We start from the raw sequence: 17500 nt of genomic DNA, 5'->3' as shown, positions 1-17500 counted from the left end.
GATGCAGGGTGGTAGGCTGCTGGTTAACACAGTGGGATGCAGGGTGGTAGGCTGCTGGTTAACACAGTGGGATGCAGGGTGGTAGGCTGCTGTCTAACAGTGGGATGCAGGGTGGTAGGACTGCTGTCTAACACAGTGGAATGCAGGATGGTAGGCAGGGTGGTAGGCTGCTGTCTAACACAGTGGGATGCAGGGTGGTAGACTGCTGTCTAACACAGTGGGATGCAGGGTGGTAGGCTGCTGGTTAACACAGTGGGATGCAGGGTGGTAGGCTGCTGTCTAACACAGTGGGATGCAGGGTGGTAGGCTGCTACCTAACACAGTGGGATGCAGGGTGGTAGGCTGCTGTCTAACACAGTGGGATGCAGGGTGGTAGGCTGCTGTCTAACACAGTGGGATGCAGGGTGGTAGGCTGCTGTCTAACACAGTGGTATGCAGGGTGGTAGGCTGCTGTCTAACACAGTGGTATGCAGGGTGGTAGGCTGCTGTCTAACACAGTGGTATGCAGGGTGGTAGGCTGCTGTCTAACACAGTGGGATGCAGGGTGGTAGGCTGCTACCTAACACAGTGGGATGCAGGGTGGTAGGCTGCTGCCTAACACGGTGGGATGCAGGGTGGTAGACTGCTGTCTAACACAGTGGGATGCAGGGTGGTAGGCTGCTGTCTAACACAGTGGGATGCAGGGTGGTAGGCTGCTACCTAACACAGTGGGATGCAGGGTGGTAGGCTGCTACCTAACACAGTGGGATGCAGGGTGGTAGGTGCTACCTAACACAGTGGGATGCAGGGTGGTAGGCTGCTACCTAACACAGTGGGATGCAGGGTGGTAGGCTGCTACCTAACACAGTGGGATGCAGGGTGGTAGGCTGCTGTCTAACACAGTGGGATGCAGGGTGGTAGGCTGCTGTCTAACAGTGGGATGCAGGGTGGTAGGCTGCTACCTAACACAGTGGGATGCAGGGTGGTAGGCTGCTACCTAACACAGTGGTATGCAGGGTGGTAGGCTGCTACCTAACACAGTGGGATGCAGGGTGGTAGGCTGCTGTCTAACACAGTGGGATGCAGGGTGGTAGGCTGCTGTCTAACAGTGGGATGCAGGGTGGTAGGCTGCTACCTAACACAGTGGGATGCAGGGTGGTAGGCTGCTACCTAACACAGTGGTATGCAGGGTGGTAGGCTGCTGTCTAACACAGTGGGATGCAGGGTGGTAGGCTGCTGTCTAACACAGTGGGATGCAGGGTGGTAGGCTGCTGTCTAACACAGTGGGATGCAGGGTGGTAGGCTGCTGTCTAACACAGTGGGATGCAGGGTGGTAGACTGCTGGTTAACACAGTGGGATGCAGGGTGGTAGGCTGCTACCTAACACAGTGGGATGCAGGGTGGTAGGCTGCTGTCTAACACAGTGGGATGCAGGGTGGTAGGCTGCTGCCTAACACAGTGGGATGCAGGGTGGTAGGCTGCTGTCTAACACAGTGGGATGCAGGGTGGTAGGCTGCTGTCTAACACAGTGGGATGCAGGGTGGTAGGCTGCTACCTAACACAGTGGGATGCAGGGTGGTAGGCTGCTGTCTAACACAGTGGGATGCAGGGTGGTAGGCTGCTGCCTAACACAGTGGGATGCAGGGTGGTAGGCTGCTACCTAACACAGTGGGATGCAGGGTGGTAGGCTGCTGTCTAACACAGTGGGATGCAGGGTGGTAGGCTGCTACCTAACACAGTGGGATGCAGGGTGGTAGGCTTATGGAACAGCAGGGACTGTGAAGCAACACAAACATAGGCACAGACACAAGGATTATTTAAGGGCACGTACTTAGTATGTTGTGAAATCTGTTATGAATGTATTTTAAATGTATTGAATGTATGTGTTTTTAAAATTGTACAACTGCCTTAATTTTGCCGGAGCCCCAGGAAGTGTAGCTGCTGCCTTGGCAGGAACTAATGGGGATCCATAATAAACCCCAGGAAGTGTAGCTGCTGTCTTGGCAGGAACTAATGGGGATCCATAATAAACCCCAGGAAGACTAGCTGCTGCCTTGGCAGGAACTAATGGGGATCCAGAATAAACCCCAGGAAGACTAGCTGCTGCCTTGGCAGGAACTAATGGGGATCCAGAATAAACCCCAGGAAGACTAGCTGCTGCCTTGACAGGAACTAATGGGGATCCATAATAAACCCCAGGAAGAGTAGCCGCTGCCTTAGCAGGAACTAATGGGGATCCATAATAAACCCCAGGAAGAGTAGCTGCTGCCTTGGCAGGAACTAATGGGGATCCATAATAAACCCCAGGAAGAGTAGCCGCTGCCTTAGCAGGAACTAATGGGGATCCATAATAAACCCCAGGAAGAGTAGCTGCTGCCTTGGCAGGAACTAATGGGGATCCATAATAAACCCCAGGAAGTGTAGCTGCTGTCTTGGCAGGAACTAATGGGGATCCATAATAAACCCCAGGAAGACTAGCTGCTGCCTTGGCAGGAACTAATGGGGATCCAGAATAAACCCCAGGAAGACTAGCTGCTGCCTTGGCAGGAACTAATGGGGATCCATAATAAACCCCAGGAAGTGTAGCCGCTGCCTTGGCAGGAACTAATGGGGATCCAGAATAAACCCCAGGAAGAGTAGCTGCTGTCTTGGCAGGAACTAATGGGGATCCATAATAAACCCCAGGAAGTGTAGCTGCTGTCTTGGCAGGAACTAATGGAGATCCATAATAAACCCCAGAAAGAGTAGCTGCTGCCTTGGCAGGAACTAATGGGGATCCATAATAAACCCCAGAAAGAGTAGCTGCTGCCTTGGCAGGAACTAATGGGGATCCATAATAAACCCCAGGAAGAGTAGCTGCTGCCTTGGCAGGAACTAATGGGGATCCAGAATAAACCCCAGGAAGAGTAGCTGCTGCCTTGGCAGGAACTAATGGGGATCCAGAATAAACCCCAGGAAGACTAGCTGCTGCCTTGGCAGGAACTAATGGGGATCCAGAATAAACCCCAGGAAGAGTAGCTGCTGCCTTGACAGGAACTAATGGGGATCCATAATAAACCCCAGGAAGAGTAGCTGCTGCCTTAGCAGGAACTAATGGGGATCCAGATTAAACCCCAGAAAGAGTAGCTGCTGCCTTGACAGGAACTAATGGGGATCCATAATAAACCCCAGGAAGAGTAGCCGCTGCCTTAGCAGGAACTAATGGGGATCCATAATAAACCCCAGGAAGAGTAGCTGCTGCCTTGGCAGGAACTAATGGGGATCCATAATAAACCCCAGGAAGAGTAGCCGCTGCCTTAGCAGGAACTAATGGGGATCCATAATAAACCCCAGGAAGAGTAGCTGCTGCCTTGGCAGGAACTAATGGGGATCCATAATAAACCCCAGGAAGAGTAGCTGCTGCCTTGGCAGGAACTAATGGGGATCCATAATAACCCCCAGGAAGAGTAGCTGCTGCCTTGGCAGGAACTAATGGGGATCCATAATAAACCCCAGGAAGAGTAGCTGCTGCCTTGGCAGGAACTAATGGGGATCCATAATAAACCCCAGGAAGAGTAGCTGCTGCCTTGGCAGGAACTAATGGGGATCTATAATAAACCCCAGGAAGTGTAGCTGCTGCCTTGGCAGGAACTAATGGGGATCCATAATAAACCCCAGGAAGAGTAGCTGCTGCCTTGGCAGGAACTAATGGGGATCCATAATAAACCCCAGGAAGAGTAGCTGCTGCCTTGGCAGGAACTAATGGGGATCCATAATAAACCCCAGGAAGAGTAGCTGCTGCCTTGGCAGGAACTAATGGGGATCCATAATAAACCCCAGGAAGAGTAGCTGCTGCCTTGACAGGAACTAATGGGGATCCATAATAAACCCCAGGAAGAGTAGCTGCTGCCTTGGCAGGAACTAATGGGGATCCATAATAAACCCCAGGAAGAGTAGCTGCTGCCTTGGCAGGAACTAATGGGGATCCATAATAAACCCCAGGAAGAGTAGCTGCTGCCTTGACAGGAACTAATGGGGATCCATAATAAATACAGATGTGTGTGGTAACATACTCCTCCATCAAATCCTCTCCATTGATGTAGCGGAGGCTCTTGAGGAAGGACAGGGAGCCCAGCGTCTGAGAGTGTCTGATTCTCACGTAGCCCGTCACTGTCTGGATCAATCCCATGAAACTCTCCAGCTCAGACACGATGTTCTCTAGAGGAGGAGAGGAGACAGAGGAGGAGTTAGGATCGTTGCCTGTCACTGTTCTCTAGAGGAGGAGAGGAGACAGGAGTTAGGATCGTTGCCTGTCACTGTTCTCCAGAGGAGGAGAGGAGACAGGAGTTAGGATCGTTGCCTGTCACTGTTCTCTAGAGGAGAGGAGACAAAGGAGGAGTTAGGATCGTTGCCTGTCACTGTTCTCTAGAGGAGGAGAGGAGACAGAGGAGGAGTTAGGATCGTTGCCTGTCACTGTTCTCTAGAGGAGGAGAGGAGACAGGGGAAGGAGTTAGGATCGTTGCCTGTCACTGTTCTCTAGAGGAGAGGAGACAAAGGAGGAGTTAGGATCGTTGCCTGTCACTGTTCTCTAGAGGAGGAGAGGAGACAGAGGAGGAGTTAGGATCGTTGCCTGTCACTGTTCTCTAGAGGAGGAGACAGGAGTTAGGATCGTTGCCTGTCACTGTTCTCTAGAGGAGGAGAGGAGACAGAGGAGGAGTTAGGATCGTTGCCTGTCACTGTTCTCTACAGGAGGGGAAATAAATAATTCTCTCTAATATTATTCTGACATTTCACATTCTTAAAATTAAGTAGTGATCCTAATGGACCTAAGACGGGGTATTTTTATTAGGATCAAATGACAGGAATTGTGAAAACTGTGTTTAAATGTATTTGGCTAAGGTGTATGTAAAATTGCGGCTTCAACTTTATATAATATACCCTACTATAACAGGTAGTGCTATATATAATATACCCTACAATAACAGGTAGTGCTATATATAATATACCCTACTATAACAGGTAGTGCTATATATAATATACCCTACTATAACAGGTAGTGCTATATATAATATACCCTACTATAACAGGTAGAGCTATAATAATAATATACCCTACTATAACAGGTAGTGCTATATATAATATACCCTACTATAACAGGTAGTGCTATATATAATATACCCTACTATAACAGGTAGAGCTATAATAATAATATACCCTACTATAACAGGTAGTGCTATATAATAATATACCCTACTATAACAGGTAGTGCTATAATATAATATACCCTACTATAACAGGTAGTGCTATATAATATACCCTACTATAACAGGTAGTGCTATATATAATATACCCTACTATAACAAGTAGTGCTATAATAATAATATACCCTACTATAACAGGTAGTGCTATATAATATACCCTACTATAACAGGTAGTGCTATATATAATATACCCTACTATAACAGGTAGTGCTATAATAATAATATACCCTACTATAACAGGTAGTGCTATATATATATATATATACACACACTGCTCAAAAAAATAAAGGGAACACTTAAACAACACAATGTAACTCCAAGTCAATCACACTTCTGTGAAATCAAACTGTCCACTTAGGAAGCAACACTGATTGACAATAAATTTCACATGCTGTTGTGCAAATGGAATAGACAAAAGGTGGAAATTATAGGCAATTAGCAAGACACCCCCAATAAAGGAGTGGTTCTGCAGGTGGTGACCACAGATCACTTCTCAGTTCCTATGCTTCCTGGCTGATGTTTTGGTCACTTTTGAATGCTGGCGGTGCTTTCACTCTAGTGGTAGCATGAGACGGAGTCTACAACCCACACAAGTGGCTCAGGTAGTGCAGCTCATCCAGGATGGCACATCAATGCGAGCTGTGGCAAGAAGGTTTGCTGTGTCTGTCAGCGTAGTGTCCAGAGCATGGAGGCGCTACCAGGAGACAGGCCAGTACACCAGGAGACGTGGAGGAGGCCGTAGGAGGGCAACAACCCAGCAGCAGGACCGCTACCTCCGCCTTTGTGCAAGGAGGAGCACTGCCAGAGCCCTGCAAAATGACCTCCAGCAGGCCACAAATGTGCATGTGTCTGCTCAAACGGTCAGAAACAGACTCCATGAGGGTGGTATGAGGGCCCGACGTCCACAGGTGGGGGTTGTGCTTACAGCCCAACACCGTGCAGGACATTTGGCATTTGCCAGAGAACACCAAGATTGGCAAATTCGCCACTGGCGCCCTGTGCTCTTCACAGATGAAAGCAGGTTCACACTGAGCACATGTGACAGACGTGACAGAGTCTGGAAACGCCGTGGAGAACGTTCTGCTGCCTGCAACATCCTCCAGCATGACCGGTTTGGCGGTGGGTCAGTCATGGTGTGGGGTGGCATTTCTTTGGGGGGCCGCACAGCCCTCCATGTGCTCGCCAGAGGTAGCCTGACTGCCATTAGGTACCGAGATGAGATCCTCAGACCCCTTGTGAGACCATATGCTGGTGCGGTTGGCCCTGGGTTCCTCCTAATGCAAGACCTCATGTGGCTGGAGTGTGTCAACAGTTCCTGCAAGAGGAAGGCCTTGATGCTATGGACTGGCCCGCCCGTTCCCCAGACCTGAATCCAATTGAGCACATCTGGGACATCATGTCTCGCTCCATCCACCAACGCCACGTTGCACCACAGACTGTCCAGGAGTTGGCGGATGCTTTAGTCCAGGTCTGGGAGGAGATCCCTCAGGAGACCATCCGCCACCTCATCAGGAGCATGCCCAGGCGTTGTAGGGAGGTCATACAGGCACGTGGAGGCCACACACACTACTGAGCCTCATTTTGACTTGTTTTAAGGACATTACATCAAAGTTGGATCAGCCTGTAGTGTCGTTTTCCACTTTAATTTTGAGTGTGACTCCAAATCCAGACCTCCATGGGTTGATAAATTTGATTTCCACTGATAATTTGTGTGATTTTGTTGTCAGCACATTCAACTATGTAAAGAAAAAAGTATTTAATAAGAATATTTCATTCATTCAGATCTAGGATGTGTTATTTTAGTGTTCACTTGATTTTTTTGAGCAGTGTATATATATATATATATATAAATAATATACCCTACTATAACAGGTAGTGCTATATAATATACCCTACTATAACAGGTAGTGCTATATAATATACCCTACTATAACAGGTAGTGCTATATAATATACCCTACTATAACAGGTAGTGCTATATATAATATACCCTACAATAACAGGTAGTGCTATATATAATATGCCCTACTATAACAGGTAGTGCTATATATAATATACCCTACTATAACAGGTAGTGGATATCATAAGGTGAATGCACCAATTTGTAAGTCGCTCTGGATAAGAGCGTCTGCTAAATGACTTAAATGTAAATGTAAATGTAGTGCTATATATAATATACCCTACTATAACAGGTAGTGGTATATATAATATACCCTACTATAACAGGTAGTGCGATATATAATATACCCTACTATAACAGGTAGTGCTATATATAATATACCCTACTATAACAGGTAGTGCTATATAATATACCCTACTATAACAGGTAGTGCTATATATAATATACCCTACTATAACAGGTAGTGCTATATATAATATACCCTACTATAACAGGTAGTGCTATAATAATAATATACCCTACTATAACAGGTAGTGCTATATATAATAATATACCCTACTATAACAGGTAGTGCTATATATAATATACCCTACTATAACAGGTAGTGCTATAATAATAATATACCCTACTATAACAGGTAGTGCTATATATAATATACCCTACTATAACAGGTAGTGCTATATATAATATACCCTACTATAACAGGTAGTGCTATATATAATATACCCTACTATAACAGGTAGTGCTATAATAATAATATACCCTACTATAACAGGTAGTGCTATATATAATATACCCTACTATAACAGGTAGTGCTATATATAATATACCCTACTATAACAGGTAGTGCTATATATAATATACCCTACTATAACAGGTAGTGCTATATATAATATACCCTACTATAACAGGTAGTGCTATAATAATAATATACCCTACTATAACAGGTAGTGCTATAATAATAATATACCCTACTATAACAGGTAGTGCTATATAATATACCCTACTATAACAGGTAGTGCTATATAATATACCCTACTATAACAGGTAGTGCTATATAATATACCCTACTATAACAGGTAGTGCTATATATAATATACCCTACTATAACAGGTAGTGCTATATAATATACCCTACTATAACAGGTAGTGCTATATAATATACCCTACTATAACAGGTAGTGCTATATATAATATACCCTACTATAACAGGTAGTGCTATATAATATACCCTACTATAACAGGTAGTGCTATATATAATATACCCTACTATAACAGGTAGTGCTATATAATATACCCTACTATAACAGGTAGTGCTATATATATATAATATACCCTACTTTAACAGGTAGTGCTATAATAATAATAATATACCCCACTATAACAGGTAGTGCTATATATATATAATATACCCTACTATAACAGGTAGTGCTATATATATAATATACCCCACTATAACAGGTAGTGCTATATATATAATATACCCTACTATAACAGGTAGTGCTATATAATATACCCTACTATAACAGGTAGTGCTATAATAATAATAATATACCCTACTATAACAGGTAGTCCTATAATAATAATATACCCTACTATAACAGGTAGTGCTATATAATATACCCTACTATAACAGGTAGTGCTATATATAATATACCCTACTATAACAGGTAGTGCTATGTAATATACCCTACTATAACAGGTAGTGCTATATATAATATACCCTACTATAACAGGTAGTGCTATGTAATATACCCTACTATAACAGGTAGTGCTATATATAATATACCCTACTATAACAGGTACTCACGTCCTCTGCGGATGTTGATTTGTAGGTTGCCCTTGATGACGGTACATCCCTTCAGAGACTGGGCCGCGTCCACGGAGTCAATGACCTTCTCGTCACAGATCTTATCACATAGCCCGTCACACGCACTGCAGAACATACTGGAGATGGGGGAGAGGGGGACAGGGAAAGAAACAGTCAGACATAAAACATACCAAGGTATACTGAACAAAAATATAAAAACGCAACCAACAATTTTCAAAGATTTTACTGAGTTACACTTCATATGAGGAAATCAGTCAATTGAAATAAACTCATTAGGTCCTAATCTATGGATTTCACATGACTGGGAATACAGATATGCATCTGTTGGTCAAAGATACCTGTTTAAAAACGATAGGGGTTGTGGATCAGAAAACCAGTCAGTATCTGGTGTGACCACCGTTTGCCTCGTGAAAACCAGTCAGTATCTGGTGTGACCACCGTTTGCCTCGTGAAAACCAGTCAGTATCTGGTGTGACCACCGTTTGCCTCGTGAAAACCAGTCAGTATCTGGTGTGACCACCGTTTGCCTCATGAAAACCAGTCAGTATCTGGTGTGACCACCGTTTGCCTCGTGAAAACCAGTCAGTATCTGGTGTGACCACCGTTTACCTCGTGAAAACCAGTCAGTATCTGGTGTGACCACCGTTTGCCTCGTGAAAACCAGTCAGTATCTGGTGTGACCACCGTTTGGTAGCGAAATTAACATTAAATTCTCTGGCAACAGCTCTGGTGGACATTCCTGCAGTCAGCATGCCAATTGTACACAAACTCCCTCAAAACATGAGACATGTGTGGCATTGTGTTGTGAGAAAACATTTCTGGGATGGTTTAGTTCAGCTCATGAGACATGTGGCATTGTGTTGTGAGAAAACATTTCTGGGATGGTTTAGTTCAGCTCATGAAACCAACATGTTGCATTGAGAGACAAATGGGAGAAAAGGATAGAGGGGATAGCTGTGGATATTCACTAACGGTCAAACGGTTTACAACACTTACTCATTCAAGGGTTTTTCTTTTTACTAGTTTCTACATTGTAGAATAAAATAATAATCAAATTACAAACGGAATCATGTAGTAACCAAAACAGTGTTAAACAAAATCAAAATATATTTGAGATTCTGAGGACAGCCACAGGAATGGAAGACCCAGAGTTACCTCTGCTGCAGAGGATAAGTTCATTAGAGTTACCAGCCTCAGATTACAGCTCAAATAAATGCTTCACAGAGTTCAAGTAACAGACACATCTCAACATCAACTGTTCAGAGGAGACTGCGTGAATCAGGTCTTCATGGTCAAATTGCTGTAAAGAAACCACTACTAAAGGACACCAATAAGAAGAAGAGACTTGCTTGGGCCAAGAAACACGAGCAATGGACATTAGACTGGTAGATATTTGTCCTTTGGTTTGGAATCCAAATTTGAGATTTCTGGTTCCAACAGCCGTGTGAGACACGGAGGATCTCTGCATGTGTGTTTCCCACCGTGAAGCATGGAGGAGGTGTTATGATGCATTCTGCAGCAATACGTCATCCCATCTGGTTTGTGCTTAGTGGGACCATCATTTATTTTCCAACAGGACAATGACCTAAAACACCTCCAGGCTGTGTAAGGGCTGTTTGACCAAGAAGGAGAGTGATGGAGTGCTGCATCAGATGACCTGGCCTCCACAATCACCCAACCTCAACCATATTGAGATGGTTTGGGATGAGCTGGACCGCAGAGTGAAGGAAAAGCAGCCAACACGTGTTCAGCATAAGTGGGAACTCCTTCAAGACTGTTGGAAAAGCATTCCTCATGAAGCTGGTTGAGAGAATGCCAAGAGTGTGCAAAGCTGTCATTAAGGCAAATGGTGTCTACTTTGAAGAAACAAAAATATATTTTGATCAGTTTAACACTATTTTGGTTACTACATGATTCCATGTGTTATTTCATAGTTTTGATTTCTTCACTAGTATTCTACAATGTAGAAAATAGTAAAACAGCGATTACTCACCTCGTACTGGTCAAATACGTTTTTTTGAAACGAGTCAGACGTGAAGGATTTACCCGACAAGACCCACATCCCTGTTATTCGCATGAAGAAGAGAAGGGGACATCGGGGACCTAGGTCGGGATGCCTTGTAAGGATCCGACGGCGAGTGGGTCATCTGCCTCTACCATCAGCCCTATTAGCCAACGTGCAATCATTGGATAATAAAATAGATGAGCTCCAATCAAGACTAACCTACCAATAGGACATTAAAACTGTAATATCTTATGTTTCACCGAGGCGTGGCTGAACAATGACTTGGACAACATACAGCTGGCTGGGTTTTCGCTGCATCGGCTAGATAGAACAGTTGCCTCCGGTCAGTGTCTATTTATAAATAACTGCTGGTGCACGAAATCTAATATTAAGGAAGTCTCGAGGTATTGCTCGCCTGAGGTAGAGTACCTCATGATAAGCTTTAGACCACACGAATGACCAAGATAGATTTCATCTATATTTTTCGTAGCTGTCTATTTACCACCACAAACTGATGCTGGCAATAAGACCGCACTCAGCGAGCTGTATAAGACCACTCAGCGAGCTGTATAAGGCCAATCAGCAAGCTGTATAAGGCCATAAGCAAAATAGAACATGCTCATCCAGAGGAGGTGCTCCTAGTGGCCGGGGACTTTAATGCAGGGAAGCTTAAATCTGTTTTACCTCATTTCTACCAGAACGTTACGTTTGTAATCAGAGGGGAAGAAATCTAGACCATCTTTACTCCACACAGAGAAATGTACAAAGCTCTCCCTCGCCCTACATTTGGAAAATCTGACCATAATTCTAACCTCCTGATTCCTGCTTACAAGCAAAAACTAAAGCAGGAAGTACCAGTGACTCGCTCAATACTGAAGTTGACAGATGAAGCGGATGCTATGCTACAAGACTGTTTTGCTAGCACAGAATGGATCATGTTCCAGGATTTTTCCAATGGCATTGAGGAGTACACCACATCAGTCATTGGCTTCATTAATAAGTGCATCGATGAAGTCGTCATCACAGCGACTGTACGTACATACCTCAACCAGAAGCCATGGATTACAGGCAACATCCACACTGAGCTAAAGGGTAGAGCTTTCAAGGAGCGGGACTCTAACCCAGAAGCTTCTAAGAAATCCCGCTATGCCCTCTAAAGAACCATCAAATAGGCAAAGCATCAATACAGGACTAAGATCAAATCGTACTACACCGGCTCCGATGTGGCAGGGCTTGCAAACTATTACTGACTACAAAGGGAAGCACAGCCGCGAGCTGCCCAGTGACACAAGCCTACCAGACGAGCTAAATTACTTCTATGCTCACGTCGAGGCAAGCAACACTGAAGCATGCATGAGAGCGTTAGCTGTTCTGGACGACTGTGTGATCACGTTCTCAATAGCCGATGTGAGTAAGACCTTTAAAATAGGTCAACATTCACAAGGCTGCAGGGCCAGACAGATTACCAGGACGTGTACTCCGAGCATGCGTTGACCAACTGCCAACTGGCAAGGGTCTTCACTGACATTTTCAACCTTTCCCTGTCTGAGTCTGTAATAGCAACATGTTTCAAGCAGACCACCATAGTCCCTGTGCCCAAGAACGCCAAGGTAACCTGCCTAAATGACTACCGACCTGTGGCACTCACGTCCGTAGCTATGAAGTGCTTTGAAAGGCTGGTCATGGCTCACATCAACACAATCATCCCAGAAACCCTAGACCCACTCCAATTTGCATACCACCCCAACAAATCCACAGATGATGCAATCTCTATTGCACTCCAAACTGCCTTTCCCACCTGGGCAAAAGGAACACCTACATGAGAATGCTATTCATTGACTACAGCTCAGCGTTCAACACCATAGTGCCCTCAAAGCTCATCACTAAGCTAAGGACCCTGGGACTAAACACCTCCCTCGGCAACTGGATCAAAAACAAAATGGACTTCCTGACAGGCTGCCCTCAGGTGGTAAGGGTAGGTAACAACACATCTGCCACACTGATCCTCAACACTGGGGCCCCTCAGGGGTGCGTGCTCAGTCCCCTCCTGTACTCCCTGTTCACCCATAACTGCATGGCCAGGCACGACTCCAACACCATCATTAAGTTTGCTGACGACACAACAGTGGTAGGCCTGATCACTGACTAGAACGAGACAGCCTATAGGGAGGAGGTCAGAGACCTGGCAGTGTGGTGCCAGGATAACCTCTCCCTCAATGTGATGATTGTGGACTACAGGAAAATGAGGACCGAGCACACCCCCTTCTCATCGACGGGGCTGTAGTGGAGCAGGTTGAGAGCGGCAAGCTCCTTGGCGTCCACATCACCAACAAACTATCATGGTCCAAGTACACCAAGACAGTCGTGAAGAGGGCACGACAAAACCCATTTCCTCAGGAGACTGAAAAGATTTAGCATTGGTCCTCAGATCCTCAAAAAGTTCTACAGCTGCACCATCGAGAGCATCCTGACTGGTTGCATCACCGCCTGGTATGGCAACTGCTCGGCCTCCGACCGCAAGGCAATACAGAGGGTAGTGTGTATGGACCAGTACATCACTGGGGCCAAGCTTCCTGTCATCCAGGACCTCTATACCAGGCAGTGACAGAGGAAGGCCCCAAAAATTGCCAAAGACTCCAGTCACCCAAGTCATACACTGTTCTCTCTGCTACCACACGGCAAGCGGTACCGGAGCGCCAAGTCTAGGTCCAAGAGGCTTCTAAACAGCTTCTACCCCCCCAAGCCATAAGACTCCTGAACATCTAATCAAATGACTACTCAGACTATTTGCATTACCCCCCCTTTTACGCTGCTGCTACTCTGTTTATTATCTATGCATAGTCACCTTAACTCTACCTACATGTACTTATTACCTCAATTACTTCGACTAACCTATTCCCCAGCACATGGACTCTATACCCCCTGTATAAATCGATACTGTTATTTTATTGTTGCTTTTTAATTATTTGTTATTTTTCATTTATTTTTTAATTCAGATTATTTTAGTAAATACTTTAACACTTATTTTTCTTAAAACTGAATTGTTTTAAGGGCCTGTAAGTAAGCGTTTAACTGTAATGTCTACACCTGTTGTACTCGGCGCATGTGACAAATAACATTTAATTTGATTAGCAGTACAACCCAACACCTATGAGGACTCAGGATTCAGACTAAGGACTCAGGACCCGGGACCCGAGACCCAGACTCAGGACTCAGACTAAGGAGCACTGTTGATCCCACAGGTCTGAATGACAAGTATTAGAGAAAGGCGATATAATAGCCTCTGTCTCCATCTGCTGGACAGTTTGAAGAAGACAAACCCCACTCACCTCTTGCTCTTGTTGCGTGTGAACCCAGAAGGACAGTCAGACATGCACTCTCTTCTGTGAATGACGAAGCGGTCGAAGTCGGGCAGGTGGACGCTGGAGCAGAAGTCCAGGGTGACGCAGCGCCAGCCTTCAAACTTATAGGTATCGGGGGGACAGTCTGGAACGCAGCGCCCCTCGTGGTAGTAGTGGAGACAGGCAGCGCACGACGTATCCGTGTTCGGTTCAGTACAGCTACCCAGACACTGGCCATGACAACACTCACCATCCCACGTACACGCATGGCACTTATCAGGACACACTAGAGAGACAGAGGGACAGAGAGACAGAGAGACAGAGGGACAGAGAGACAGAGAGAGAAGACAGTTAATGACTTGACCTTCAGCACAACACAGATACAGCAGATCCCCATATTGTATGGGACACTGAAATGTACTTTTAGAGGCCATTCAATACAACACTCATCATTAAACAAAAGCAGTTTAGTTCAAAAGAGACTAATAAAGGAAAAAGAGGAAGTAAAAGAGCAGGTAGATGGTAACGGAAACTGTAGAGGCACAAAAAGAAATGGAGGAACTTATTCAAGAACGATCAAGTGTAATGTATTGCAAAAATAAAGCGAATTGGATGGAAAAATGGGGAAAAATGCAAAAATAAATATTGAATCTTCAACATAGAAATGCTACCAAAAGGAATTGAGAGAAAGTCATTACAAATGGAGTCATCCATGATTCAAACTATATTTTGAAAGAGGATTTTTTCAAGCATATGTTTTGTCTCCTCCATTTCCACTGAATCATGTTAACTAAGGATTTCTTTCCAAATAGTAATAATAATAATAATGTAAAATTAACACACTTACAGAAAGACCTGTGTGAAGACCAGATTTTGAAAAGGTGTTTGATAAAGTACGACTAGATTTACAAATGCCTGATTTACTTTAATTTCGGTGAATCTCGTATACGTTGGGTTAAAGTTATGTACAGCAACCCCAGATGTAACCATTATTTACTATTTTATTTCTCAGAAAGTATTGAGCTTTTAAGGAGTAAAACAAATCTGTCCATTGTCTCCATATCTATTTATTATGGCCATTGAAATTCTAGCTATTCAAATTAGATCCAACAATAATATCAATGGTTAGAAATCCAGGGGATAAAAACAAAAGTGTCAATATATGTTGATGACAAGTTCTCTTAACTTTTTAGGGATAGGGGGCAGTATTCGGAAATTCGGATGAATGACGTGCCCAAAATAAACTGCCTGTTACTCGGGCCCAGAAGCTAGGATATATATATAATTGGTAGTATTGGAAAGAAAACTCAAACGTTTCTAAAACTGTTAAAATAATATCTGTGAGTATAACAGAACTGATATGGCAGGAGAAAACCCGAGGAGAATCCATCCGGAATGGGTTTTTTATTTTTTTATTTGAGGAGATCACCACTCATTGAAATGGCTGTCTATGGGAGAATCAAAGGAATACCTCCCAGATTGCAGTTCCTATGGCTTCCACTAGATGTCAACAGTCTTTAGAAAGAGTTTCAGGCTGGTTTTTTGAAAAATTTGCCAGAATTTCTAGTTTTTCTAGGTGGCTCCCATATTGTTGCGCGCATGGATGAGGGTGCGCACTTCGTTATTTATCTCCGGTAAAGAACATACTCATCTCAGTCTTAAATTTTATAGTTTATTTACATATTAGGGTACCTGAGGATTGATTAGAAACGTTGCTTGACTTGTTTGGACAAAGTTTATTGGTAACTTTTGGGATTCCTTTGTATGCATTTTGAACGAGGGAAACAGGTGGATCACTGAATCAAGCGCGCCAACTAAACTGAATGTTTTGGGATATAAAAGGACTTTATCGAACACAACGACCATTTGTTATGTAGCTGGGACCCTTGGGAATTCAAACAGAGGAAGATCTTCAAAGGTAAGTGATTTATTTTATCGTTATTTCTGACTTTCATGACGCCTCTGCTTGTTTGGAAAATGTTTTTAATGATTTTGTATGCGGTGTGCTGTCCTCAGATAATCGCCGTAAAGCCTTTTTGAAATCTGACAGCGCGGCTGGATTAACAAGAAGTTTAGCTTTTAAATGATGTAAGACACTTGTATTTTCATGAATGTTTAATATTACGAATTTTGTATTTCGAACTATGCAATTTCACTGGATATTGCCCCACCTATCCCAAAGAGGTTTTAAGTGCGCAATCTGGATCCCTGCACAGTCTCATTGAAGATATTGATCCATTTTCTAGCCTCTATGGACTAAAACCTAATTATGACAAGTGTAACATATTACGTATTGGATCATAAAAAAAAAAAAGTGTTTATGCTACCTTGTAGTTTACCAATAAAATGGGTGGATGGTGAAGTAGACATACTTGGTATTCACATCTCAAAAAACAAATTAACTTACCACAATCAATTTCAATAGAAAGTTAGCAAAAATAGATCATGCAACCATGGAGAGGTAAATACTTGTCTATTTATGGAAAAATCACATTGATTAACTCTTTGGTCCTATCACAGTTTACTTACTTATTAATGGCACTTCCTACTACAGACGACTCGTTTTTTAAATCAAATCAAATTAACAAAACATTTCATTTTATTTGGAATGCTAAAAGCCAGACAAAATACAAACGTACCTATTTAAATAATGAATATGAGTTTGCAGGGCTAAAATGACTAAATATTAAAGCTTTAAACCTCACTAAAATATTTACTCATACATAAATTATACTTAATTCCAAAATGGTTCTCCTTTGTTCAACAGATTACAACTTCTCATTTCCCACTAAATTGGGAAATGTTGTTAAAGTATCGCCCTTTCTTAAACAAAGCTGGTTACAATTTCAGTTTTATCTTCCAGAAAAGAACAAACAAATGTTATGGTTACGGGTCGGTTAGGCATGCATCACGTTGTAAGTGGAGACTGAAAAGATTGGGCATGGGTCCTCAAAAGGTTCTACAGCTGCACCATCGGGAGCACCGTGACTGGTTGCATCACTGTCTGGTATGGCAACTGCTCGGCCTCCGAAAGCAAGGCACTACAGAGGGTAGTGCGTATGGCCCAGTACATCACTGGGGCCAAGCTTCCTGTCATCCAGGACCTCAACACCAGGCGGTGTCAGAGGAAGGCCCTAAAAATGGTCAAAGACTCCAGCCACCCTAGTCACAGACTGTTTTTTCTGCTACCGCACAGCAAGTGGTAC

At 43.9% G+C, this 17500-nt stretch overlaps 1 protein-coding gene across 1 annotated transcript in view; it reads right to left on the bottom strand.

Annotated features, from left to right (window-relative positions):
• Positions 1 to 14456, bottom strand: part of LOC139575394 (insulin-like growth factor 1 receptor) — a 79857-nt gene extending 65401 nt beyond the window's left edge. Inside the window, exons 1-3 of the mRNA XM_071400314.1 lie at positions 14283 to 14456; positions 8928 to 9064; positions 4032 to 4176 (exon numbers count right to left, since the gene is read on the bottom strand). Coding sequence (XP_071256415.1) covers positions 4032 to 4176; positions 8928 to 9064; positions 14283 to 14326 — 326 coding nt within the window. The 5' untranslated portion in view covers positions 14327 to 14456. The remainder of the gene's footprint in view (positions 1 to 4031; positions 4177 to 8927; positions 9065 to 14282) is intronic.
• Between the last annotated feature and the right edge of the window lie 3044 nt (positions 14457 to 17500).

The sequence above is a fragment of the Salvelinus alpinus genome, chromosome 5, assembly GCF_045679555.1.
Source record: "Salvelinus alpinus chromosome 5, SLU_Salpinus.1, whole genome shotgun sequence".
Lineage (NCBI taxonomy): Eukaryota > Metazoa > Chordata > Actinopteri > Salmoniformes > Salmonidae > Salvelinus > Salvelinus alpinus.
This window is presented reverse-complemented; position numbering and strand designations above follow the sequence as displayed.